Genomic DNA, 26765 nt, shown 5'->3' with positions numbered 1-26765 from the left:
GGAGTCAGCACCAGGAGATGAGGAGGGGCTCCCACTGCCGAAACCATCACACACAGGGCTCCACTATAATGGCTGCCGCTATTTTCAATGGCAAACCACTGTAAAAAGGCTGCTGGACTACACAGACATGGCCGCCGTACATTGAGCACACAGGCTATAAGAAAATGGCGGCCCTGCGTGGCACCATGAGGCTCCCAGAAGTGATTCCTAGGCCTCAAGGCCAGGCCCAGGGAGGACAAGGGTCCCTGTTAGGAGCCCCCCATCAGGTACAACCTCCCCTGCACAGCTGATCGACTGGTCACCGGTAGCGCACCCCCTGCCCCATCGCCAGCATAGCTCCCTGCCCCCCAGGAGGTGGACCAGAACACCCACAACGCCCCATCAAAAGTGGAGGGGGGTAGGATGGGGCGATAGATGAAGGGGGTGCCTGGCGGGAAGTAGGGGAACCTGGGGGTTCAACCGTCCCAAGGAGGGGCCCACATCCACCCCAAAACCCTCCAGTGGGAGAGGGGGGACAGCTACTCACTATACCAGGAACCAGGAGGGCACGGCTCCAGACAGAACCTCCACTCCATCCAAATGGGAGGCTTTTGGCCAGGATGAACAATGCGACTCAGGCCCAAGACCCATTCGTATGTGACCTCGCAAGGCGTTTAACTCGAAGGCCAGCCCTCGTTTGGTGGGGCCATGTCGCGGCCGACCTAGCATGGAGCTGAGGTCTGCGCGCGTTCACTGGCCAGACTCGGGTGACTACTGGATCTAGATTATCTAGCCGTTGCCCAGTCCGGCAGTTGATTGAAGATCTCACAGGAAAAAAACAGGAGAAAATGTTCTATGTAAAAAGAAAAAATAGTCAGGACCAGAGATCCCAGCAAGGAACTAGGTCCTTATTCCTGACTTGGGAAGAAAAAAAACGGAGTACCTATAGCAAATAGAGGGAGTATACCTCCTGGGACTGACCATAGGCTTAGTCAGACTTTTTTTCTGCCTAGGGACCTTCTCCTGTAGGGGGAAGTATAACCCAATGGTTAAGAAGGTCAGGAGCGGTGTCCATCAATGAACGAATGAGAAACAGAGTTTTAAACTGAACAGTTTAAAGCTGCTAAATACATTCCACCTGCATCAAAACAAAAGTGGGGAAAGCCTAACTGCCTATTCATACCTGTCTGGTCCACATGCACTACAACGGGCCAAAAATCATGCATGAAGCATCTTTGGCAACACACAGCATGTTAGTGGGTTGTCTCACATTACATTTTGCAATCCAGGTGGTAAGAAGAAAGATGTAATTAAATTGAAGTGCCAAAAAATAATAAAATCAATCCTTATATATATATATATATATATATATATATATACACACAGTGCTTTGCGAAAGTATTCACCCCCCCCCCTGAACTTTTCGACCTTTTGCCACATTTCAGGCTTCAAACATAAAGATATAAAACTAATTTTTTGTCAAGAATCAACAACAAGTGGGACACAATCATGAAGTGGAACGAAATTTATTGGATATTTCAAACTTTTTTAACAAATAAAAAACTGAAAAATTGGGCGTGCAAAATTATTCAGCCCCCTTAAGTTAATACTTTGTAGCGCCACCTTTTACTGTGATTACAGCTTTAAGTCGCTTGGGGTATGTCTCTATCAGTTTTGCACATCGAGAGACTAAAATTTTTGCCCATTCCTCCATGCAAAACAGCATGAGCTCAGTGAGGTTGGAAGGAGAGCATTTGTGAACAGCAATTTTCAGTTCTTTCCACAGATTCTCGATTGGATTCAGGTCTGGACGTTGACTTGGCCATTCTGACACCTGGATATGTTTATTTGTGAACCATTCCATTGTAGATTTTGCTTTATGTTTTGGATCATTGTCTTGTTGGAAGACAAATCTCCGTCCCAGTCTCAGGTCTTTTGCAGACTCCCATCAGGTTTTCTTCCAGAATGGTCCTGTATTTGGCTCCATCCATGTTCCCATCAATTTTAACCATCTTCCCTGTCCCTGCTGAAGAAAAGCAGGCCCAAACCATGATGCTGCCACCACCATGTTTGACAGTGGGGATGGTGTGTTCAGGGTGATGAGCTGTGTTGCTTTTACGCCAAACATAATGTTTTGCATTGTTGCCAAAAAGTTCGATTTTGGTTTCATCTGACCAGAGCACCTTCTTCCACATGTTTTGTGTGTCTCCCAGGTGGCTTGTGGCAAACTTTAAATGACACTTTTTATGGATATCTTTAAGAAATGGCTTTCTTCTTGCCACTCTTCCATAAAGGCCAGATTTGTGCAGTATACGACTGATTGTTGTCCTATGGACAGAGTCTCCCACCTCAGCTGTAGATCTCTGCAGTTCATCCAGAGTGATTATGGGCCTCTTGGCTGCATCTCTGATCAGTCTTCTCCTTGTATGAGCTGAAAGTTTAGAGGAACGGCAAGGTCTTTGTAGATTTTCAGTGGTCTGATACTCCTTCCATTTCAATATTATCACTTGCACAGTGCTCCTTGGGATGTTTAAAGCTTGGGAAATCTTTTTGTATCCACATCCGGCTTTAAACTTCTCCACAACAGTATCTCGGACCTGCCTGGTGTGTTCCTTGTTCTTCATGATGCTCTCTGCGCTTTAAATGGACCTCTGAGATTATCACAGTGCAGGTGCATTTATACGGAGACTTGATTACACACAGGTGAATTCTATTTATCATCATTAGTCATTTAGGTCAACATTGGATCATTCAGAGATCCTCACTGAACTTCTGGAGAGAGTGCTGCACTGAAAGTAAATGGGCTGAATAATTTTGCACGCCCAATTTTTCAGTTTTTTTTTTGTTAAAGTTTGAAATATCCAATAAATTTTGTTCCACTTCATGATTGTGTCCCACTTGTTGATTCTTCACAAAAAATTACAGTTTTATATCTTTAGCTTTGAAGCCTGAAATGTGGCAAAAGGTCGCAAAGTTCAAGGGGGCCGAATACTTTCGCAAGGCACTGTATATAAACAAATAAATCCATCAGTGCTGATAATATTTTCACACTGCTTTCACATGAATAACGGATCCTTCTCTGCAGAAGGGGCAAAAGGACAGGCTTTTCTACTTAGGCTGAAAACAAACTTTAAGACTTTGTTTACACAGGTGATGGAAAAAACAGGAGTGGAGCTGCAGTTTTAGCCTCGGTTCACATTTATGCGAGTGCGGGAAGGCTGCGAATCCGCAACCTGTTCCCACATCGCACACGCACCCCCGGCAGTTCACACTGCCATATGCGATACGCTGAGGGTGTCAATGAAATCTTAACGACACCCCCAGTTTGATCGAATATCGCAGTGCGATCGTGCAGTTCGCACAGGATCGGATCGCACAAGTGTGAACCGCTGTGCGATCCTATCCTGATGCGGCTAGAAAAAAGGGTCCCTGTGCGTGTTTGGAGCGGCTGCGGTGCGAATTTAGCCATACAAACTGTATGGCTAAACTCACACCGCACAGCCGATCGCATGTAATGTCGGAGCAGTGCTCTCCGACATTACATGCGAACCCCGCACACGCACAAGTGTGAACTGGGGCTTACTGTCCCCCTTGATTGCCCACATAAAAAATAGCATGCGGCTGTTGCATCATTTTGTTGCGGGCAATGAAGTGAATAGGGCACTGCCACAACCGTTTGGCTTGTGGCCAGAAAATCAGGAGGTAGTGTTGCTTACTAGATGTTTGGCAGCCACAGCACTACTGTGGATTACTTTTTAGAGGGATCGCAAAGGGCTGCTACAGGTGTGAACAATCCTCAAGACATTGAACACCTTTATTTTGATACTCCTGGAATATATTTAGCTGATTTAAACTAGATGTTCAACTAGGCTTTAGGAATCAGATTTTAAAAGAGCTGGAATTAAACATAAAATATTTTCAGGGTATTCATATACAGGTAAACTGCTATTCCTTATCACAAAAAAAATTTAGCTAAATGTTGCAAACAGAGGAACAATTTATCAGTTACTGTATAAATAGGGCAGATTCCATAGGAGAACACAATAGCAACAAAGACCAATTCAGACATTCATCATGCTGTACAGGAACCTGAGGTTCAATTCTGTTGACCATCCTGTTCTTGTAAGTACAGTATACATGTGCTGCGTTTTAGAGAAGTGGAACTTTTAGGGAACATAACTTCCGCACTAAAATATTGTTTAAGGTATCTTACTCCCATATAAATATTTTTATTGTATTTATAACATTACTGAATAATCAGCTCTAAAAAGTTACATCTTTTGTCTCATGACATACCTTTGCATGAACATTTCCGTTACATTCAATTGGCATTTTATCCACTCAATTTTATGTCATCATTCTCTTCAATTCTTATTAATGGCTTTTAAATGGAGATGGCACTGAAATCCTTTTTTTTTAAAGATCTAATCCAAAAGCGGACAACTACCAGGTGATACCAGACCCAATTGGAGACTGAACTGAGCAGGCCACTGGATCCTGAGGATTGGCGGAGGATATGGCAGGCAGTCATTAAAAGTTCAAAGAATGTATTTATTATGGAAAAATCATATAAGCTCCAATACAGGTGGTATTATACTCCTGCACATCTGGTGAATATTTTGCTTGATTACTCCTCTACCAGTTTTCATGGCTGCCGTGTAGAAGGCACCATGGCTCATATATGGAGGATGTGTCCAGACTATGGATTCGGGTTTATAACCTTATTTGCTCCTTAATCTGCACAAACATTCGCAAAAAACCTTAAGAAGCCCTCCTAGATAAGCCCAAAGACATCTTCAAAGCAGTGAAAAACAAAGTGACAAGACATTTTGATAAATGAAAAGCTTATTTCAATTTTGGCAGACACCCAAACTAAAGTTACCCAAGTCTGGCAACCTTGGATCTCCTGTTCTCAACCACCATCTTTTGTTCAATCGCTTTTATCTGTCTGACTTTCAAGAGCGCATGCGCTCCCCTGGGACTCCCCTAGAACCTCCCTTACCTCCCCCATTTTTCTCTTCCCTTCCTCCAACCTTGATTCCTTTCCCCTCTTCCCCCCACACCTCATATTTCTCAATGCCGTTTTCTTTCTAGACACTTTCCTTTTTTTGCCCTATTCTGTTCTCATCTTATGCGATTGCAATGTCCCTTAATGAATGAGTAAGAAAAATATGTTCTTCAGTCAGATTCTCAAGCCACCCTGCTAACTCCAAAACTTCCCAATCTCACATACTTATAAATCATACGGTTTAGGTCTAGAGATGATAAACCACGTTAAGCACCTGAAATCTCTCCTATTAAGGATTTTGCTAGATCTTTCAGGGGAGATATATGGGCTATTCTGGGTTCTTGCACTTACCAATAAACCAGTTTTTATATACTTGGGCCAAAGGCTTAATAGCCAAACTGAAAATAAGGGGTGAGAGGGGACAGTCCTGTTTCACTTCCCTGTAAACCCATATGAGCTCAGAGGCTTTATTGTTTTTATTTACGTTGGCAATTCATGATAAAGTTTTCTAATGTAGTCCAGAACATTCCCTTTAAATCCAAACTTCTCCACTGTATTATTGATATGTTTCCATTAAATAATATCAAAAGCCTGCTCAACATCTGCCAAGATGACCATACTGAGAGGTCATCCCTATTTTCTTTCTATTGGAATTTAAGTGGTAAAAATGTGGTAACACACCTAGTAATGGTCTTATATTATTACATAATATTCAGCCAGGGTAATGTTTATGCACCAGATTCCCAACCAACCTCTTGTTTTAACCTTCCAGCCATAATTGACATGGGAATTTTCAAATTCATAATAAAACTCAAAAGTGGAATAGAATGATAAGAGGCCACCTCCTCATGATCCTTTGCAAATTTTAAGATCAAGACAATATTAACTGCCAAAAATTCCTTTGGAAGTGTAATCTCTTCAATAAAAAGTGGATTGTGTGTGTGGGTCAAAAAAGGTTCTATTTCTTTTTTCAGCATACAACAGTACTAATTGTTATATCTGTCCAGGCCTGGTACTTTCAGCAATGACACTCCCTTGACAGTATCCTCAATCTCTTTTTTTATTATTGAAGATTTAGGGATTGGAATTTAGTCAGGGTTAAGCTGGGATAGATGACACAGGGACTAAAGAAACTGTCAGTTATATTTATTATTACATGGTTTATACACCCCCCCAAATAACTTTTTTTCCAAGTACACAACAGAACACAAAGTTGACATAAATGCTAGCTGCTTCACTAATAGCACCCAGGGCTATTATGCAGCAGCCAACACCAACACCTGATACTCTGGATATATACTGTAAGCCTAGCTCTAACTGCAGTGCCCAGAATGTTGGACACTAGGGTGGTATTGAGTGTGAAAGGACAGGCAGAATAGTGCACCTGCATAGAGGCAAGGACCACCTTGTCAGTTCAACGCAGCAGGAACTGAATCTGATGAGCAACTGGTGGGTCCAGAGCAGATATCAGTTTGTTGCGAAGGTAAAAGGAGCCCTGATCATGGGGATGGGAACAGCCCCCATAAATGTTTTTTTTTATTTTTATTTTAAATAAGGAGATTTTAAATGTATAAACATATGGTTCAAAAACCCTTTTATGATATTGTGTTCAGTTAGTATTATGACACTTTAGACAAGGCTTGATGCACCACAGAAGTCCCTTTTACATTTTGAGTTAGTAGTACATTGCTGGACATACAAGACTGATATGACATAAAAGTATTTTCACATCAGTTCCAAAGTAATTTTAGTTTTAATTTTGAATAATGTAAAACCAATACTATAGGTTACATTACCTGTAGGAATAAGGCAGTCTTTCCAATCAAAATACCCAGCATAAATACCAGGCTCCAGGGACCCAACAATAGGATCTGCTTTCATCTCGATAAAAGTTTCAAATAATCTTTGGTCCAGCTCCCTGAGAGACTCGGTACTGGCCTTGAAATTAAAAGTAATAATTTATGTTATATTTCACAATTTGACAACATTTTTAAAACATATTTCTATTGTACTATTATACACCAGGTTTAGATTATCCTGCATCAACAATTCAATATATATCATATTGGCTTGACAATTACAAAACACAGTTTTGAAACTACAAAAAGACAATTTAAAAACAAACATTTAAAAACCCCCTATCAAGGACGACTTGCCATAAACAATACTGTATATTCCATATGTACCCAAAATTAACACACATATTACTGTTTATTACACAGCTCCACAATACCTTTGTATTTATATAATATCATTATATAAAGTAATTATAGGAAGATCTAAAATATCTACATATGTATGACGTAAGATTTACGGTTTTCATAAAGTCTTTAAGCTGTTATTTCGGATTTAAGCAGGCAAAAATAAAAACATTTAGGGAGCGGACACTGCTTTCCAAAAAACTTTGCAAGTGTAATAAAGTTGAAAACTCAACTCCTCTGAATATGATCTGAGAAGCTTTCTAAAACTCCGAAGACGCCTATGTAAGACTGCAAGAGTGGACAAGGATGCAGTTAAAAAAGTAAAATGCTAGAATTATTAAACACAGTCACCTGCAATCTACAAGGAAACTTGCAGCAAAATAACCACCGACACCAAACACATATTTTAAGTCTGTGGCAGTTGGATCCTGATTAAATTAGCTTCTGCAATTAATCTGCTTAACTGCCTAAAAACTACAGAGAAAACAGCTGAACATGGAATTAATTACTTTTAGCAAGAGGGTAGACTCTTGGGGGGGGGGTCTATTTTGTTAGTGTGACCAAACCTACAACAGTAAAATCAGTCTGTATATGCAGTAAAGCATGCTTGTTATACTCACTGTGGAACCTATGGGGTTAATCCTGCGCATTGTGTAACAAGGCAATTGTTCCTATCTTCTCTGATCTTCCCTTTCTTCCACAGTCCCCAATCCATCTCCTGATAGTACAGAGTCCTGAAGTCACTCTGCACATGCTCAGTTTGATGTGTATGGCTAGAGAGTTTTTTTTTTTGGGGGGAGGGTGCATGTGATCGGCACAGTGCAAATCAGCACTGTCCTAACAGAGGGTCAGGCATGCAAACCTCATAGGACAGTCAGAGGGAAATGAAAACTCCTCCTAAAAGCTTTAACCGGTGTTTGGCTGGACACTGATAGAAATCACAAACCTGCTATATACTGCTGTTGGGAAAAGGTACAGTCAGGTGCATAAATATTGTGACATCAATTCTAATCTTTTTTTGCTCTATACACCACAATGGATTTAAAATGAAACAAATAAGATGTGCTTTAACCGCAGACTTTCAGCTTTAATTTGAGGGTATTTACATCCAAATCAGGTGAAAGGAGTAGAAATTACAACAGTTTGTATATGTGCCTCCCACTTTTTAAGGGACCAAAAGTAATTGGACAAATGGCTGCTCAGCTGTTCCATGACCAGGTATGTGTTATTCCCTTATTATCCCATTTACAAGCAGCAGATAAAAGGTCCAGAGTTAATTTCAAGTGTGCTATTTGCATTTGGAATCTGTTGCTGTCAACTCTCAATATGAGATCCAAAGAGCTGTCACTATCAGTGAAGCAAGCCATCATTAGGCTGAAAAAACAAAACATACCCATCAGAGAGATAGCACGGAAAACAACTGTGGTGGATGACCGAAGAATTCTTTCCCTGGTGAAGAAAACACCCTTCACAACAGTTGGCAAGATCCAGGAAGTAGGTGTATGTGTGTCAAAGTCAACAATCTAGAGAAGACTTCACCAGAGTGAATACAGAGGGTTCACCACAAGATGTAAACCATTGGTGAGCCTCAAAAACAGGTAGGCCAGATTAGAGTTTGCCAAACAACATTTAAAAAAGCCTTCACAGTTCTGGAACAACATCCTATGGACAGATGAGACCAAGATCAACTTGTACCAGAGTGATGGGAAGAGAAGAGTATGGAGCAGAAAAGGACCTGCTCATGATCCAAAGCATACCACCTCATCAGTGAAGCATGGTGGTGGTAGTGTCATGGCGTGGGCATGTATGGCTGCCAATGAAACTGGTTCTCTTGTATTTATTGATGATGTGACTGCTGACAAAAGTAGCAGGTTGAATTCTGAAGTGTTTCGAGCAATATTATCTGCTTATATTCAGCCAAATGCTTCAGAACTCATTGGACAGGGCTTCTCAGTGCAGATGGACAATGACCCGAAGCATACTGCAAAAGCAATCAAAGAGTTTTTTAGGGGAAAGAAGTGGAATGTTATGAAAGTCAATCATCTGACCTGAATCCGATTGAACATGGATTTCACTTGCTGAAGACAAAATGAAGGGAAAATGCCCCAAGAACAAGCAGAAACTGAAGACAGTTGCAGTAGAGGCCTGGCAGAGCCTCACCAGGGATGAAACCCAGCATCTGGTGATGTCTATGCGTTCCAGACTTCAGGCTGTAATTGACTGCAAAGGAATTGCAACCAAGTATTAAAAAGTGAAAGTTTGATTTATGATTGTTAATCTGTCCCATTACTTTTGGTCCCTTAAAAAGTGGGAGGCACATATACAAACTGTTGTAATTCCTACACCGTTCATGGTTTACATCTTGTGGTGAACCCTCTGTATTCACTCTGGTGAAGTCTTCTCTTGATTGTTGACTTTGACGCACATACACCTACCTCCTGGAGAGTGTTCTTGATCTAGCCAACTGTTGTGAAGGGTGTTTTCTTCACCAGGGAAAGAATTCTTCGGTCATCCACCACAGTTGTTTTCCGTGGTCTTCCTGGTCTTTTGGTGTTGCTGAGCTCACCGGTGCATTATTTCTTTTTAAGGATGTTCCAAACAGCTGATTTGGCCACACCTAATGTTTTTGCTATCTCTCTGATGGGTTTGTTTTGTTTTTTTCAGCCTAATGATGGCTTGCTTCACTGATAGTGACAGCTCTTTGGATCTCATATTGAGAGTTGACAGCAACAGATTCCAAATGCAAATAGCACACTTGAAATGAACTCTGGACCTTTTATCTGCTGCTTGTAAATGGGATAATAAGGGAATAACACACACCTGGCCATGGAACAGCTGAGCAGCCAATTGTCCCATTACTTTTGGTCCCTTAAAAAGTGGGAGGCACATATACAAACTGTTGTAATTCCTACACCGTTCACCTAATTTGGATGTAAACACCCTCAAATTAAAGCTGAAAGTGTGCAGTTAAAGCACATCTTGTTTGTTTAATTTCAAATCCATTGTGGTGGTGTATAGAGCCCAAAAGATTAGAATTGTGTAGATGTCCTAATATTTATGGACCTGACTGTATATACCAGTTTATATTTACTAAAATAATCCATGTTCTGTGTACTGTGGATGAACAGATATAGTGAATGCAGGGTCCTGAGTTTAGTAACACATTAAAGGGCATTCTACTAATCGAGAAAATAGGCCAACACTATAGCCCAAGAACAAGAAATAATGAGAGAAACTTTCGCACAGTGTAAAAGGTGCACGTTTATTAAAGCGAGACAAGCCAAAGTAGCCAAAGACAAATAAAGTGATATTTCTCCTCTAAGTATGTGACCAAAATATCCAAAACATATGATATTTGCAATGACCCTAAAAATTTCTAATAAAACATAAATATATGGGTACATTGTGGGTGCATATGGCTATAACAGTTATTTTATGTGGAAGTTTGAGCCTTAAGGGGACATTGTACCTAAATATGCAAACAAACTTTTAAAGTGGTGCACTGACAAACAAACTTTTAAAGTGGTGCACTGATTTCTCAGTGCACTTTTTTGAGAATGTGATAATTGTATTAATTTTAATAAAGGAAAATGTGTTTATTACAGCAATACATGTTGAATCCAATAGTGGAGAGCAGAATTACCTAGTATTGAACCTCGTAAAGGGGTAAGCACATGTAACCTTTTTTTGGTTAAACAGATTCACACAGTAAGGTGAAGCATATTTTGAAATGTGGTGGGACTCACTATAAAGCATTTAGGCATGTGAAGGATACACCCAGATTTCTGAACGCACAATTTCTGGATAAAGCACATTTACGCCTCATGCACACAGGGCGTTACAAAAAAAAAAATGAGCTGCAAAGCCACTATCATGCCAGGAAAAAGCGGCTGTAAAAGCGTGCTTTTAGTAGCTTTTTCCATTGGCGTTAATGCACGTTTAGCCACGTTAGCTTTTAGCAGCGTTTCTCTGCCTCCAAAATCATGGGTTCCCTATTAGAGCAGTCTTTGATCCGAATTTTAGCCCATTGATTTGAATAGAAATCATGATGAAACCCGACTTGTGGTGCTCTGAGGATCTTGAAGAGGAACCCCACACCAAAATTAAACAAATCACTGCATTATATGTGCCTGTCTATTATTACTTCAATGTAAGTTTTTATTATCGTTTTTATTGCATTAAATCGGATACCTGCACTTAGAGGCACCTCTCTCTCCTTCATCCTATAAAAAAGTGTTATGTGTGCATGAGGCCACACAAAATACTTTTTCCTGACGCCAACATGGCAGCATACATATGATATAGCTCCGCCCCTATATCCACCCACAGGACCTGTTTAAATCTATAAAAGTATTCAGCAGCTGGGACCGCATGGCATTTGTGTTTCCTTAAAACTCTGCCTCAGGTTTTCATCTTCTTTTTGCTATGTTATATTATGCCTCTTTTAAAAAAGTTCTGTTAGTCCCTTTTATTTTATGTTGTCCCCTAGAGTATTACTAGGGCTGACAGCAGGTTCTCCATATCCCTTTACATGCCGACAGTTTCCAGGGGTGCACGGCGGCTTTCTCCTTCCCTTTAAGGCCTGCCTTGGCGGCTGCGGGCTATCCCGATCTTCTGTGCATCCGCAGTGGTCTCTGGCAGCCATGTTTTTGGAGCCTAGAGATGCAGACGAAGACGCGGTGGCCCTTTTGGATGACGGAAATTGGCTTCCATAAAAGTGACGTGGCCCTCCTGGATAGGAGGGAAGGAGAAAGAAGGGGGGGGGGGCCTTCCATGAAGTGCCCTATTTAAAGGGCACACAGATTTAGCAATAGATGCCTTTTTCATTCAGGCATCCAGACCAGCAGGCACAAAGAGAAGCAAGCAAAGTTCAGGTAAGGCTTGCTGGGATGAGGATGGGTGTGGGTGGGGGACTTCAGTGTTGAGAGGGGGTTCCTTTAAGACTCCTCCTTGGTTAAAATGTAAAAAAATAAAACACAAAATGTGTATGTAAAGGAGCGGATATATATATAGATATATATATATATATATATATATATATATATATATATATATATATCAAGAGAAAGCACACGGCTTCACCTCAAAGGGCTAAATGCCCAAAAGGCAAATGCTGGTCATTTGGAGATGAACAGATGCCCAGAAAGCTAGTTTGTAGCCACTGCTTCAGGCAGCTTGCCAGAGACCAGGAGTATGAGAGTAAGCAGATGTCAACTCTGCTAAAAAGAGTAGTCCACAACTCCCTGACTGAATTTTCTAGTCGTCTCGGACAACCAGGGAAGGAAACGGACGGACAGAATATGGGCCCTGCACCAGCTATAGACCAAGCCACTCAACACTCTCTAACTAGAGAGGTACCAGGCACTTCAGGGGTGACTCCAGCTCAGCGTACTAGCCAGGCAGATTCCCCAGGTCCAGCAATTCAACCAACCTTCCAGAAAGAGGGAGAAGATACAGCTTCCTCCTCGGCTGAGGATCTGGAGGGTTCAGGTTTTGAGTTTGCTACGGTGCCACAATTCATTAAGACAGTAAAAGCTTCACTGGAATGGGAGGATCCTGAGCCTCCTCCAAAGAAAGAAAAGACTTATTATTCCCACCTAAAGAAACAGGTAGCTACCTTCCCTCTTATGACAGAAATAAGAGGCCTGTTTCAGGAGAAATGGGAGAAAGGAGAGAGAAAATCCTGTTCTTCAAATCTTCAAAAGTACATCAACATCTTGCTGGGTAAAGGTGTGATCATAGCAGTTCCGGACTGTCAAAGGTTCACAGGCTTATATTCTCTATTTCTGGTCCAGAAAAAGAGGGGGGGGGGGGGGGGGAGACTTCAGACCAGTAATTGATCTCAAGAAATTTAATTGATTTATTAGGATACAGAGATCAAGATGAAGTCTCTCAATACTATAATCCAGGTAATTCAACTAGGAGACTGGATGATTTCGGTGGACTTGCAAGATGCCTACCTGTATGTCCCAATCCATCAATCATACCAGAGGTTCCTCAGGTTTGCATTACAAATGTGTGCTTCCCTTCAGGCTATCCACTTCTCCTTGAACCTTCACCAAGGTTCTGATTGTGGTTTTAGCCCTCTGAGAGAGAAGTGGCTCAGAATCCATAATTTCTTGAACAATATCATCCTCATGGCCCAGAATCAAGACCCTCTTGCGGAGACAGAGGGAGCTCTTGCTGCCCATGTTACGGGCATTCAGCTGGATAGTCAATCTTAAAAAGAGTCAGCTGGAGCTAACACAGAGTATGATCTATCTAGGGGCCTAGTTCAATACTCGGAAGGCCACAGTTTCCTTGCCTCTTTAGAAGCTCCCCAAGATCAGGGAGAAATTCCAGCAAGCATTGGCGGCATCAGTGATGTCAGCATCCCAGTGCATGAGTCTTCTTGGGATGATGTCTTCCTGTATCCCAATGATTCCCTGTCTTGCTGAGGCAGTGGAAGAAAGTGCATCCATCACAGACAATCAGGATCAACAGCCAGATGTGCCAGAGTCTCTGGTGGTGGATAAGTCAAAAACGCTATTACAGCATCGTCCATTGGGGCCACAACAATGGATCATCATTACCATAGATGCCAGCACAGAGGGGTGGGGCGCCACCTGCGAACACCACAAGATCTAGGACAGATGGGAATTTTCTTCTCAGGGCCTAGTCTCCAACATCCTAGAACTTCAAGCAGCTTTTATGGTGTGGTTATGGCATTAGCCACCTTACTGCCTTACATACAAGGTAAACCAGTCCTGCTCTGTATGGACAACAAGGCAGCAGTGCCTTGCATACAGCGCCAAGACGGGACGCACAGTCAATCCCTTTTGAGAGAGGTGGAGCTGATCAGGTCATTGGCACAACAACATCTCCCAGATTTGAGGACCATATATCTTCCAGGCCGTCAGAACCTGGAAGCAGATCACATATCCAGACAATTCAAGGACCCCAATGAGTGGGCCCTTCAGCCAAAATGTTCAAGCAGATTGCTCACTAGTGGGGGCATCCATAACTAGATCTTTTTTCCTCATCAACCAACTACAAGGTGAGCTGCTTCCTCTAGCGCTATCCACATCCATTGGCAGAGGGGACGGATGCCTTGACCCATCTGAGGAGATTGTCATTGTAATATTGCCCTACTGGCCTCGCAGACCATGGTTCTCACTGGCAATGGATCTCAGTATGTGCCCTCTGATCATTCTGCCAGTGACTCCTCATTTTCTGGTGCAGAGATAAATCCTGCATTCACATCCTTTAGGAGGGGGCCTTAGTGGCCTGGAAATTGAAAGGCAGGGGTTACAAGAATTAGGATGTTCTCCAGAGGTTATTAGAACTTTACAGAGCTACCAATTCCGTATACTCCAGAAATTGGGATAGGTTATTGAGCTTTGCAGTCAGATGTCAGTTTACCCCAGGGACCCAAATGGGTCCCAAGTCCTGTCTTTTCTGCAATCCGGACTAGATTTAGGGCTCAGCCTGAGTTTGCTTAAGGTGCAGATCTCAGCCATCTCAGGCTTTACCCAAAGGAAATGGGCAGCAAGCCCGCTGGTGGAGTGCTTCATGAGAGTTGTGCTCAGACTTTGCCCTAGCAAAAGAAATAGGTTCCTGCAATGGGACCTGCCAAAAGTCCTCAATTTTCCGGCAAGCCCTCCTTGCGCTCCTATGGAGGAGTGTTCGCTATGGGACATCACCTTTAAAACAGCCTTTCTAATAGCCATAACTTCAGAAAGTCGGAACTCCAATCACTGGGAGCTATTGAACCTCATAGCGTGTTCTTCCCAGACAGGGTTATGCTGAGACCATTGGATCACTTTGTCCCAAAAGTGGCTTCACTATTTCACCTTTCCAGTTAATGGGTGCTTCCAGCCTTCCCAGAAGAATCAGATGCTGACCTGCATGAACTGGACATTCCAAAAGTCCTCAAATCCTATCTCCAGTCTACTTCTGCATTCAGATGTTCTGACGGGCTTTTCATCCTACCTACCGGAAAATTTAAAGGGATGGAAGCTTCGGCCAGAACCACTTAGGTCAGGATAGTTAAAACTATTCATCGAGCATATAGTGCGGCCGGAAAGGATCCTTTGGAAGTGGTTAGAGCTCACTCAACCAGGCTGATGTCTTCCTCTGGAGCAGCACGTGCGGGAGCTGGACTTCACATCATATGTTCTTAAGACACTAAAGGGTGGATCCAGCAGCACTCAATACAATAGATTTTGGGAGGAAAACTATTCAAGCTTCTATGTTTAACGTCTAACAAAGTTTGCAGCATTAAACCCTCCCTCTCAAAAGCTCATTATTTATCATATGTATGCTGCCATGTTGGCGTCAGGAAAATGGAAAATTGTATCAAAGACTTACCATAATTTTCCTTTCCTGACGCCAATACATGGCAGCATGCGAACCCTTCCTCTGATCTTTGTGCTTTATACGGAGAAAGGGGGAGGTTACTCTCAGTCAGACTTTAATTGATTTAAACAGGTTCTGTGGGTGGATATAGGGACGGAGCTATATCATATGTATGCTGCTATGTATTAACGTCAGGAAAGGAAAATTATGGTAAGTATTTGATACAATTTTCCATTTTTTTTAGCCATATACAGCTGAATGAGCCCATTTATAAGCAATTTTTGGTGTCATTAAAAATATTAATCATATCTTTTGGATATTACGGTCACATACATAGAGGAGAAATATCACTTTGTCTTTTGATCATAGTTTGGTTGATACAGTTCATTGTTGTTTTTATCTATGCAGTGTGGTTAATTTGAAAAGTTGGTGGTTGCGCTGCACTTTTTTCCGCTATAATTTATAATTGATGGTGTGAGATTACACATAACAGTGTGGACATCAACACAATTTAATATTTTAGTTTTAATTTTAACTATTTAATGGTCTAGACTGTGCAGAGGATATTTCAAGTGTTTTCTCTTCCAATCCTAATGCAAGAGACAGAACTGCCCTTTTTACCTTGGGTGATATGTAAAGGGTTTCAGTCCAGTAAACTTGTCAAACAATGGAGTTCTGTCTCTGGAACATTGTATAAATTATGTATAGCAGTTCCCTCACTGCAGAAGCGGATTCATTCGATTTTGAATGGTGAGCACAGAAATGTCCATACACCAATACTTTTCTCCATCTAGTGGCCAAAAGCAATATTTTCTGTTTTAAATCAATGATTTACATTTTAGCAGCAGAGGCTAATTAGGAGCTAATAACATTCATTTTTTTCCCTATTTGCAAAGAACAGATGTACATGCACTTTCACTGGGTAAATGGCTTTGACATTTTTTCATAAATGAATGTTCTTGTCCTTTAGGTTGCTTTCACACTAATCCTTTTTTCTTCCGCTAATGCGTTAAAAAAAAAAAAAGCATAAAAAAAAAAGCATAACCATATAATCCTATTACACTCGACACACTGAGCAGTTGCGGGACTGCTGCATTTTTGCTGCGGTAAAATAAACCGCACCTCACCATGGAAATGAATAGAAACGCATTAAAAATGTGGCATAAAAAATGCACCCACACTCCTTGGTCATTCACAGAATCCTGTGAGAGGAATGCAGTATGCAGAGTTACTGGGGAGAGAAATACAGTGTAACATTGAGCAGAGCTGAAGGGAAACATCACAGAGATCCCAGTGGGGGGGGGGGGTGAATTGTGAATGAATGAGATAAACAAATATTGGATGTGACAGTGGTAGCATGTAGTGCAAGGGTAAGCAACCTTTGAGAAGTGGAGATCTACCTGAACATGAAAGAGATCAAAGATCACTGAGTTTGGTGCCCCCCCTCCTTTTTTTTTTTTAAAGAAATAAATTAGGAAGACCTAATTAGTAAGGGAAATATAATAAAACAAATGTGACTGTAAAGAAAAAAAAAAACCTACTTTAAAAGTGGACAGTTTCAGTGGAGCAGTGGACCGTGTGTGAACAGTGTCAGTAGGGCAGAGGACGGTGTCAGAAAGGCAGAGGATGGTGTCACTAGGGCAGGGCTTGACAAATTTGCCTGAAATCTAGGAGCCAGCTAAAAAAGTTAGGAGCCAGTTTTTTTTTTGTTTTTTTTTTAAACTAACAACCAAGCTTTATTTAATAAAACGGATACTAAATTTACACATAAATAGGACTAGAACCCCACTCTCCTCTATAGCGCAATTGGATGGAAACAGACTGTCGGTCTCTTTCCATCCGATGCCATCTGATCCGATCCACGGGATGGATAGAAAATAGAACCACCATCCGTCTGTTTTTGGCGGGCAGGGTCAGATGGCGGCAGATTACTGCTCCATAGAGGAGACTGAACGGTCCGATCAGGTCTGCCTGAAAAACTGACAGGCGGACCTGATCAGACAGCCCGTGTGAAAGGGGCCTTCGGCTGTGGCACGGCGATGAGGAAAAAAAAGAATTGAAAGAAAAAAAAAAAAAGAAAAAAAACATTTTTTTATTTTTTTTTAATAATTAAAAAAAAAAAGAAAAAATTATTATTTATTTTTTTTACATTTAAAAAATAAATTAATAATAATAACCACACTCCCTGTCCACTTACCTTTAAGCAAAGGTAACTGGACAGAGAGATGAAGCCTTAAAAAAATTCCCTCTCTTCTCCTCTTTGGCATTGAGAACATGCATTACTCCCGGCCACCACAAGAGGGCGCCAGTTCCCATAGCTTCTCATCTCACAGAAGAAGGCCGAAAAGCCGGGGACTAAATTTTTGGACGCCGCGGAAGTCCGTGAACTCGAAGAGGAGGTGGGGGGTGCAAAAGGGACAGGACACATCCTGCAGGGCACCCCAGGCGCCAGGTCGCTAATTCTAGTCGCAAATGCGACCCGGCGCCCGGGATTTGTCGAGGCCTGCACTAGGGAAGTGGATCGTGTCACTAGGGCAGTGGATTGTGTCAGTAGGGCAGTGGATTGTGTCTGGAGTAGTGGACAGTGTGTGGACAGTGTCAGTAGGGCAGAGGACGGTGTCAGAAAGACAGAGGATGGTGTCAGTAGGGCAGTGGATAGTGTCACTAGGGCAGTGGATTGTGTCTGGAGTTTTTAATTTATATCTTATTATGTTTTACAATTTTATTTTTTTTTAGCAGCCCTGTTGGGTGGCTTTGGTGAAATATCAGGGTTCTAAACAGACTCAGCTCCACAGGATGAACAGATAGCAATCTGTACAAAGGGGCTTCCTATTCATTCACAGACTGAAGCATAGTAAACACAGTTTACAATGCTTCAGTTATAAATGAACACAGTGAGTGATCGGCACCAAGCTGCAAGCACTGATCAGTGTGTTCTAGCAGGGTGAGGGGGGAGAGTACCCCTGTCAGAACACAAAGGCACAGTGTGGGAGATCGCTGCTCTAACATCGCTTGAGTTAGTACAGCAATCTCCCAGTTTTTTTTTTCCATTCAGCCTGCTGGGTTGAATAAATAGAAAAAAAACCTAATAGGGTATTACCAGGCTTGCAATTATCTAGATAAACACTGGCATCCCAGCATCCCTTTTATTATTATCACACTTATTGATTGGCTGTCACAAACCATGTGACCTAGACTGCCTAAAGTAGACTGAAAACTTTGCAACAGCAGTATTATTGTTTTTTCTACGAATGGTAAAAAAGAGGTACTTTTTTATTCAAAAAATCATGTAGAGTTTTTTTTTTTTTTTTTTTATAGATGCAATATGAATCAATAAAAGGTTTCACTGAAAACTTTGTGCAGTCACCTCTTTTTTCTACACAAAGACATATACATATATTTTTGGTGACAGCTGATACACAGCTGGAGCATGGTTACTTTTGCAAATTATTTTAAAATCACTTCATGAAAAAAATATGGAGAACAGTTAAACATTTTAAATGCAGAAAGAACAAAAATGACTTGAACTTTTAGGTAACAATTGGGTCATCCTCTAAAAAAGGGTTTAATCTAAACGTTATTAGAATTTAACCTTTTAAGCATTAAACTTGTCTTCTGAAAATACATTTAGACAAAAATATAAACAGCACACATTTCTGGAAAAAATAATATTACTTTGGTCACAGGATTCTGATTTGTCATCAAAAATACATCTTATCAGAAAGTCAGAATTAAAGGTATACGTAATCACACCCACTCTGACATTTTATTCTCTGAATCTAAAGAGAAAAAAAAAAAAATCCCACTCTAGGCTTAAAGCGGAGTTCCACCCGAAATTTATACTTACCTCCATCTTCTCGCTCCCGGTCACCTGAAAAACAAATGGATAATCGCAATTTTTTTTTTTTTTTCACTTACCTTTTAGAGAAAATATACTCACCTTACTTCCTTCTTCCTCCCCTCGGCGGCCACGGCGATTCGTCACTTCCTGGATTTTGCAATGATTCCTGGGAGCTGAACGTCATCGCTCCCAGGAATCATTGCGCCTGCACCGGCCCCGACGTCAGTTCCGGGGCGCGCGCGTCATTCCCTTCTAAACAGCTTCTGGGCATGCCCAGAAGCTGTGGAGGGATGACGCGCGCGACCCGGAACTGACGTCGGGGCCGGTGCAGTGCATCGTGGGACCGAAGAAGGAGGAAGAGGACCGAAGAGGACGCGGAAGAGGATCGTGCTGGCTTCAAGCTGCCCACACCTGAGATGGCAGCGCTGGAGAAGACAATTTCAAGGTAAGTATATCTCCTGAAAGGTGAGTGCAACCCGGGACAGATCAGAGGCTAGCCATTGTGGAATGTGCTAGCCCTGACTGTCCCGGGGGTATTTTTGTAAAAAAATGTATAACCAGGGTGGAACTCCGCTTTAAGAGGGAGAGAGGAGGTGACCAAGATTTAATCGTTTCTATTCTTTCTCTGAAGATTAGGATCTTTAAGTTGAGGCGCTGACACTGAAGACTACATGTTACATAGAAATCTGATAGCAGGAAGTATTCTGAGTGCTTGAGTGTTGGATAACTACTTCACTGTACATTTGAAAGAAAATTTGCCGTAATACCAACCACAAATCGTGCCACATACTGCAAAGCCCTGCGTGGTATCATAATGCAAAGGCCTATATTTGCCTAACATAAACCCTACATTATATATATACAGTGGGTACGGAAAGTATTCAGACCCCCTTAAATTTTTCACTCTTTGTTATATTGCAGCCATTTGCTAAAATAATTTAAGTTCATTCTTCTTCCTCATGAATGTACACATAGCACCCCATACTGACAGAAAAACACAGAATTGTTGACATTGTTGCAGATTTATTAAAAAAGAAAAACTGAAATATCACATGTGAAAGGTTGTATTAATATGCCTTATGATTTTTTAGATATATTTCGGTTTGTGCCCATTCTGTGATGAAGTGTAGGCCCTTGCATTTACATATTAACGAGCTGGCACTGACAGCCATTCATCCACCTTGGTCAGCAGACAGCTATGTTTTGCATTTAGACGACATGTAAACACCTGTTCATTCATTCATTGGGACACTTGACAAAGTTAAGTCTGCGCATGGAAATTAGGGACACCACCTAAACACATTTGACAATTGCTTGCATTAACACTTGACAGCTGAGTAGAGGAGGAACAGCCCTTGTCCACAAACACCATCTCAGACACAAATTATTATACGGGAACACCTCACATTGACACAAATGCAAGGCCCTTTCAGGTATTGTTCTGTCTGATATGTAATTCGACTGATGAACTGTAAAACCGGTTTGGAGCAGTCTTTTCCTGCTCAACAAATATGCTTTAAATAGGAGCTTCACATTCAATAAAGTTAGTTGTGACTGCACGAAGTTTGAGTACGATGTGTCGTCATAACTCCCAGCTGGTTGGAGGGTGAATCCATTATTGATTGGGGGCGTTAGCAACTGAAGGGCTGTAATATCATCATGATTGCCTCCTGACGGGAATTGAGCTAACAGTTTTGGTGTCAGAAAGTGAGATCTGCCAAAAACAACAGTATGGGGTAAGTAATTATATTTTCTATTATTATTATTACTACCCTATACTGTCAGAGCAGATAAACGGTACCCAGTTAACCGCTAATTTTAGCAACTCCCGGGAATCTGAAATTCCCAAAGATGGGGTCTGGTACTCCAGCGCGTCTGAAGCGCCAAAGATAAAATGGGGTTTGGAACCCGGTTACAAAGCAGTACTGTGTGTGATGGTGGATTCCCCCTCCAAAAACCTTGTATATATTTGTATAGACACTTAAGTGTATTTAGTCGTTATATAAGATTGCATGCCATTGTATAGATGTATGTGGAGATTGTATGTGATATTAAGCTGAGCTTGAAGGTATAGTCTTGCCCACCAAGGATAGTTAATCAGCAGACCATGAGTTGGATATGTATAAATCTGATTATTTAGGCGCAGCAAACCACATAAATTGGGAAACTAGGTTTTTCCAATAAAGTATAAAACACTGATGTCACTACCCATAGATATATATACTTTCAAACTCAGCTGATCTCACGTTGTATTCTGAGCTTAAGATAATGGGAAATTTTCAAGGTAAGGAGAATTCCGAGAAAATGATGAAATGTACGTTTAGGAAGATTGTATGAAAATTGTATCGTGTATGGGCAACCTTAGATCCATGAATCGTTATGTTGTGTTCGTTTTAACACTGTCCCTATAGGTGCTGCTGTATCAACAAAGCATTTCATAACATTGAATGAATGTTGGTTGCATAATAATTTGTTTTGTGGTTATTACTTATGTTTTAAAAGTGATGTGATTTTGCCGTACTATGCTGGTCATGGCAGCTTTTAGAAGCAAGGAAATATATATTTGGTGTGTAAAGTGTGACCTTAAGGACTAAAAATTGTATCTCTATCCTTAAAAAAATCGTAAGCAATTTTGAACTTTCATCATTAAGGTTTTGTGTCACCAACTTTTCTTTCTTCACTGGCTTTTTTAAAAAAAAATATATTTTCTAAGTGCCTTGTTAGCAAACAAACCCCCCTCCCCCCCCCCACCTCTTTTGGTCTGTGACACAGGTAACTGCAAAGGGACTGTAAACAGCTGTATTGTCATACAAATTAACGATCAGTTTTGCCTTTTAGAGAAAACAAGTTTTAAGGAATGTTCCGAATTGCTAAAGAATGGGTGATGTATGGGTTCTTGTATTTCAAATGAAAAATTACTAATGTTTTGAGCTGCTCGTTTTTTTTTCAACCATGGTGAACAATAATAATTTTTTTTCTTTAAGTTTATGGTATACCATAATAACAACAAAAAAATATAGAAATCCACGTGGTAATAATTAATTTGACATCAACAATTTTTGGTATTAGAAAAGTGCACTGTTAGGAAGGAAAATGTTTGATATGCTTACTGTGTGCTCAATTCCTCTAACCGTTGGTTTATTTTTAGGAGGAAAAGTAAAATGTTTTGTTACTAAACCTTTCTGATGCTTATTCCTCAGATAAGTGAAATTTGAGATTTTCAGAACGACCAAGCACAGCCTTCAACAACAACCAATCATATGGGAGTATTGTTTCCAAATAGATTTTTTCCTGATTGATTAGACTGTTTTTATGGGTGTTAGAAAGTTTTTATTTATTGGGTGTCAGATATTTGATGTGTTCTAATTTGACATATATGAGCTCTGGCATAAATGAGGTGCTATGCTTTAGATAATTAAGCATCTCTGGTCTTTTTTTTTAGAGTTTTCCTTTGGTATATTGGTACATACTTTTGTATTCTGGTGCTAAACACTAATTTTTGAATTTATGCACTTATGCTTTTACTACCTTTTCTCTTGACAAGATTATTGGTATGGGATAATGTGCTCAGGCAGATACTGTAGTACTACTCTTATATTATGATCTTGGATACAAATGAAATTTTACAGATTTGTGTACATATACCATATGTAGCTCTGGAAACTAGTGAGCTGATTGTCATTTATATGTCACAGCACGTTATCAGATGTGCAGTATGTGAAATCTGTATTGTTAAATAGTAGAATAGAAAGCTGTCATTCAAAAAAAAAAAAAAAAAATAGGATGATGGAAGTGGTTGGCTTGTTGATAGTATGCTAAGAATTAAAATGAATTTATGCCAGCGTTACTACTTTGAAAGGTAAACCTCCTGCGGTGAATTCAATTAGTTGATCTCTTTTCATCCTGAAAGTGACTCACTGCCCAGGTTTTGCATATGAATGGTTCTTGAAGTCAGATTTTGTGTCTCCAGAGCCATTTGGTTTCAATTTCCTGTTCAGGTGTCACCAAGCAAACTGTGCAATCTCTTATAAATTTATGTTTGCATGAGTACTGACTTCTAGCTGTTTTGTGTGTCTCTATGTGTCCATGTACACAAGACAGCTTGAATTTCACTCCCTGTTGTTCAGTGATCACAGCATCTTAGCCATGCAAGGGATACTCAGTTCTAGGTAGCTTCCTGCTTGGGTGAGTCAGAGGACTGCAATTTAACCCATCTCCACCTTTGGAGGAATACAAGGCAGTTCAACCCCTCCAAGGGTCCTCACCATTGTTGCATGTGTAGACATGCTGTGTTCTCCCACAACAGTGCCATTAAGTATCCTTCCTGTTACCTGCCTTCCTGTAGGCCCTAAACCTCAGTGCTGCGAGTAGCTTCACTAGCATTTATTTTTTGCTGCCTGTCTATAGGCCAGACGCCAAGTGGCGCAAAATACTCCTGCCATTCTTGTAAAACTTGTATTTTTGTCTCTGTACTTACCTGCTATTCTTGCTAAAGTCAGAATGACTTCAGACCCGTCTCAACCCCATGAGTCCATTTATTCTCATATCTAGAGATTTTGCAAGAGGAAAATGTGGCAGAATTAATTAATTGGAAAATTAAACAGTGATTATGGTGATCTCTCGCTCTCGTTTCCTTTGCCAACAGGTGCACCAACCCACCCATTCAAGCCTGGTGACAGAATCCTGGTGAAGGCCCCTCCATAAGCTGACGTCGCTAGACCGATCCTACGGACCCCCTGCAATAGTTCAAGCAGTGACCAGAACAGCGGTACTGACAGACGACTCCCCGGTTTGGATCCACGCATCGCGACTGAAGGAAGCCCCACCCCTGGACCCCACGACGACGGACCGGAGATTGTGACGCGCACCAGATGAATTCCAGTTGGATCCAGACAGACGCATTGGTACAATGCCAACGGACACCCCTACTCCTGGAAGACTTCGCATTTGTGCGACAGTGGTACGCTTTGTAGCAAGCTGAGCACTAGTAGCCACTGTCTGGTTACTTGCAACATGTGCTCACCACTCGAGAACCTCTCCTCATTTTGCCCTTGCTCACCCCAGGAAAAGAGAGAAACACGAGACATTCATGTCTCTACTTTACAGTCAAAGTCAAGCCGATTGGACACAAAGGACATTGTTTTTTCGTTATAGCCGCCAGGGACATGGTCTGACCGCTCTGAATGAGGGTTGAAAGGAAATTTTTTTCCTCTCATTAAAAACGGGAGGTTTATTTTTTGCCCTTTCCTGGAAAAGGCCTTAGGACATGTTGAAAAATCACATGCCATCGTCAACAGGTGGTATGTGCTGCCATGGTCTATTTTGTAGTGACTTTATTGCCATAATAATGGAGTTGGATTTTTCAGGCCATGGACTCTTGCAAGCTATGGCCCTCCCCATTGAACATGTCTGTTTTGATTTGATAGAATTCTAAGAAGTTATATCCCTATGTGCACACAACCAAGTCACCAGCCTACATACACCTTGGAATATAATGTCACCTGTTTTGTGCTATTCAGAGACTCTAAGTGATCCCACCGTTATGAATAAGCTGGGATCAAAGGTTGGGTTGAAAGGTTGTATTAATATGCCTTATGATTTTTTAGATATATTTCGGTTTGTGCCCATTCTGTGATGAAGTGTAGGCCCTTGCATTTACATATTAACGAGCTGGCACTGACAGCCATTCATCCACCTTGGTCAGCAGACAGCTATGTTTTGCATTTAGACGACATGTAAACACCTGTTCATTCATTCATTGGGACACTTGACAAAGTTAAGTCTGCGCATGGAAATTAGGGACACCACCTAAACACATTTGACAATTGCTTGCATTAACACTTGACAGCTGAGTAGAGGAGGAACAGCCCTTGTCCACAAACACCATCTCAGACACAAATTATTATACGGGAACACCTCACATTGACACAAATGCAAGGCCCTTTCAGGTATTGTTCTGTCTGATATGTAATTCGACTGATGAACTGTAAAACCGGTTTGGAGCAGTCTTTTCCTGCTCAACAAATATGCTTTAAATAGGAGCTTCACATTCAATAAAGTTAGTTGTGACTGCACGAAGTTTGAGTACGATGTGTCGTCATAACTCCCAGCTGGTTGGAGGGTGAATCCATTATTGATTGGGGGCGTTAGCAACTGAAGGGCTGTAATATCATCATGATTGCCTCCTGACGGGAATTGAGCTAACAACATGGTTCTAAGTATTCAGACCCTTTGCTCAGTATTTAGTAGAAGCCCCCTTTTGATCTAATACAGCCAGGAGTCTTTTTGGGAAAGATGCAACAAGTCTTTCACACCTGGATTTGGGGATCCTCTGCCATTCCTCCTTGCAGATCCTCTCCAGTTCTGTCAGGTTGGATGGTAAACGTTGGTGGACAGCCATTTTTAGGTCTCTCCAGAGATGCTCAATTGGGTTTAAGTCAGGGCTCTGGCTGGGCCATTCAAGAACAGTCACGGAGTTGTTGTGAAGCCACTCCTTCGTTATTTTAGCTGTGTGCTTAGGGTCATTGTCTTGTTGGAAGGTAAACCTTCGGCCCAGTCTGAGGTCCAGAGCACTCTGGAGAAGGTTTTTGTCCAGGATATCCCTGTACTTGGCCGCATTCATCTTTCCCTTGATTGCAACCAGTCGTCCTGTCCCTGCAACTTAAAAACACCCCCACAGCATGATGCTGCCACCACCATGCTTCACTGTTGGGACTGTATTGGACAGGTGATGAGCAGTGCCTGGTTTTCTCCACACATACCGCTTAGAATTAAGGCAAAAAACTTCTATTTTGGTCTCATCAGACCAGAGAATCTTATTTCTCACCATCTTGGAGTCCTTCAGGTGTTTTTTAGCAAACTCCATGCGGGCTTTCATGTGTCTTACACTGAGGAGAGGCTTCCGTCGGGCCACTCTGCCATAAAGCCCCGACTGGTGGAGGGCTGCAGTGATGGTTGACTTTCTACAACTTTCTCCCATCTCCTGACTGCATCTCTGGAGCTCAGCCACAGTGATCTTTGGGTTCTTCTTTACCTCTCTCACCAAGGCTCTTCTCCCCCGATAGCTCAGTTTGGCCGGACGGCCAGCTCTAGGAAGGGTTCTGGTCGTCCCAAACGTCTTCCATTTGAGGATTATGGAGGCCACTGTGCTCTTAGGAACCTTAAGTGCAGCAGAAATCTTTTTGTAACCTTGGCCAGATCTGTGCCTTGCCACAATTCTGTCTCTGAGCTCTTCAGGCAGTTCCTTTGACCTAATGATTCTCATTTGCTCTGACATGCATTGTGATCTGGAAGGTCTTATATAGACAGGTGTGTGGCTTTCCTAATCAAGTCCAATCAGTATAATCAAACACAGCTGGACTCAAATGAAGGTGTAGAACTATCTCAAGGATGATCAGAA

General features: G+C 41.5%; 1 protein-coding gene across 2 annotated transcripts in view; it reads right to left on the bottom strand.

Annotated features, from left to right (window-relative positions):
* EXOC2 (exocyst complex component 2) overlaps nucleotides 1–26765 on the bottom strand; it is a 366356-nt gene that overhangs the window by 46361 nt on the left and 293230 nt on the right. For both annotated transcript variants that reach the window (XM_082258649.1, XM_082258650.1), the window contains one exon: nucleotides 6784–6925. In XM_082258649.1, the coding sequence (XP_082114775.1) occupies nucleotides 6784–6925 (142 nt within the window). The remainder of the gene's footprint in view (nucleotides 1–6783; nucleotides 6926–26765) is intronic.

The sequence above is a fragment of the Pelophylax lessonae genome (assembly GCF_965119305.1).
Source record: "Pelophylax lessonae genome assembly, chromosome: 5".
Classification (NCBI taxonomy): Eukaryota; Metazoa; Chordata; class Amphibia; order Anura; family Ranidae; genus Pelophylax; species Pelophylax lessonae.
Note: the sequence above shows the minus strand (reverse complement) of the source record. Positions and strands in the feature narration are given on the sequence as shown.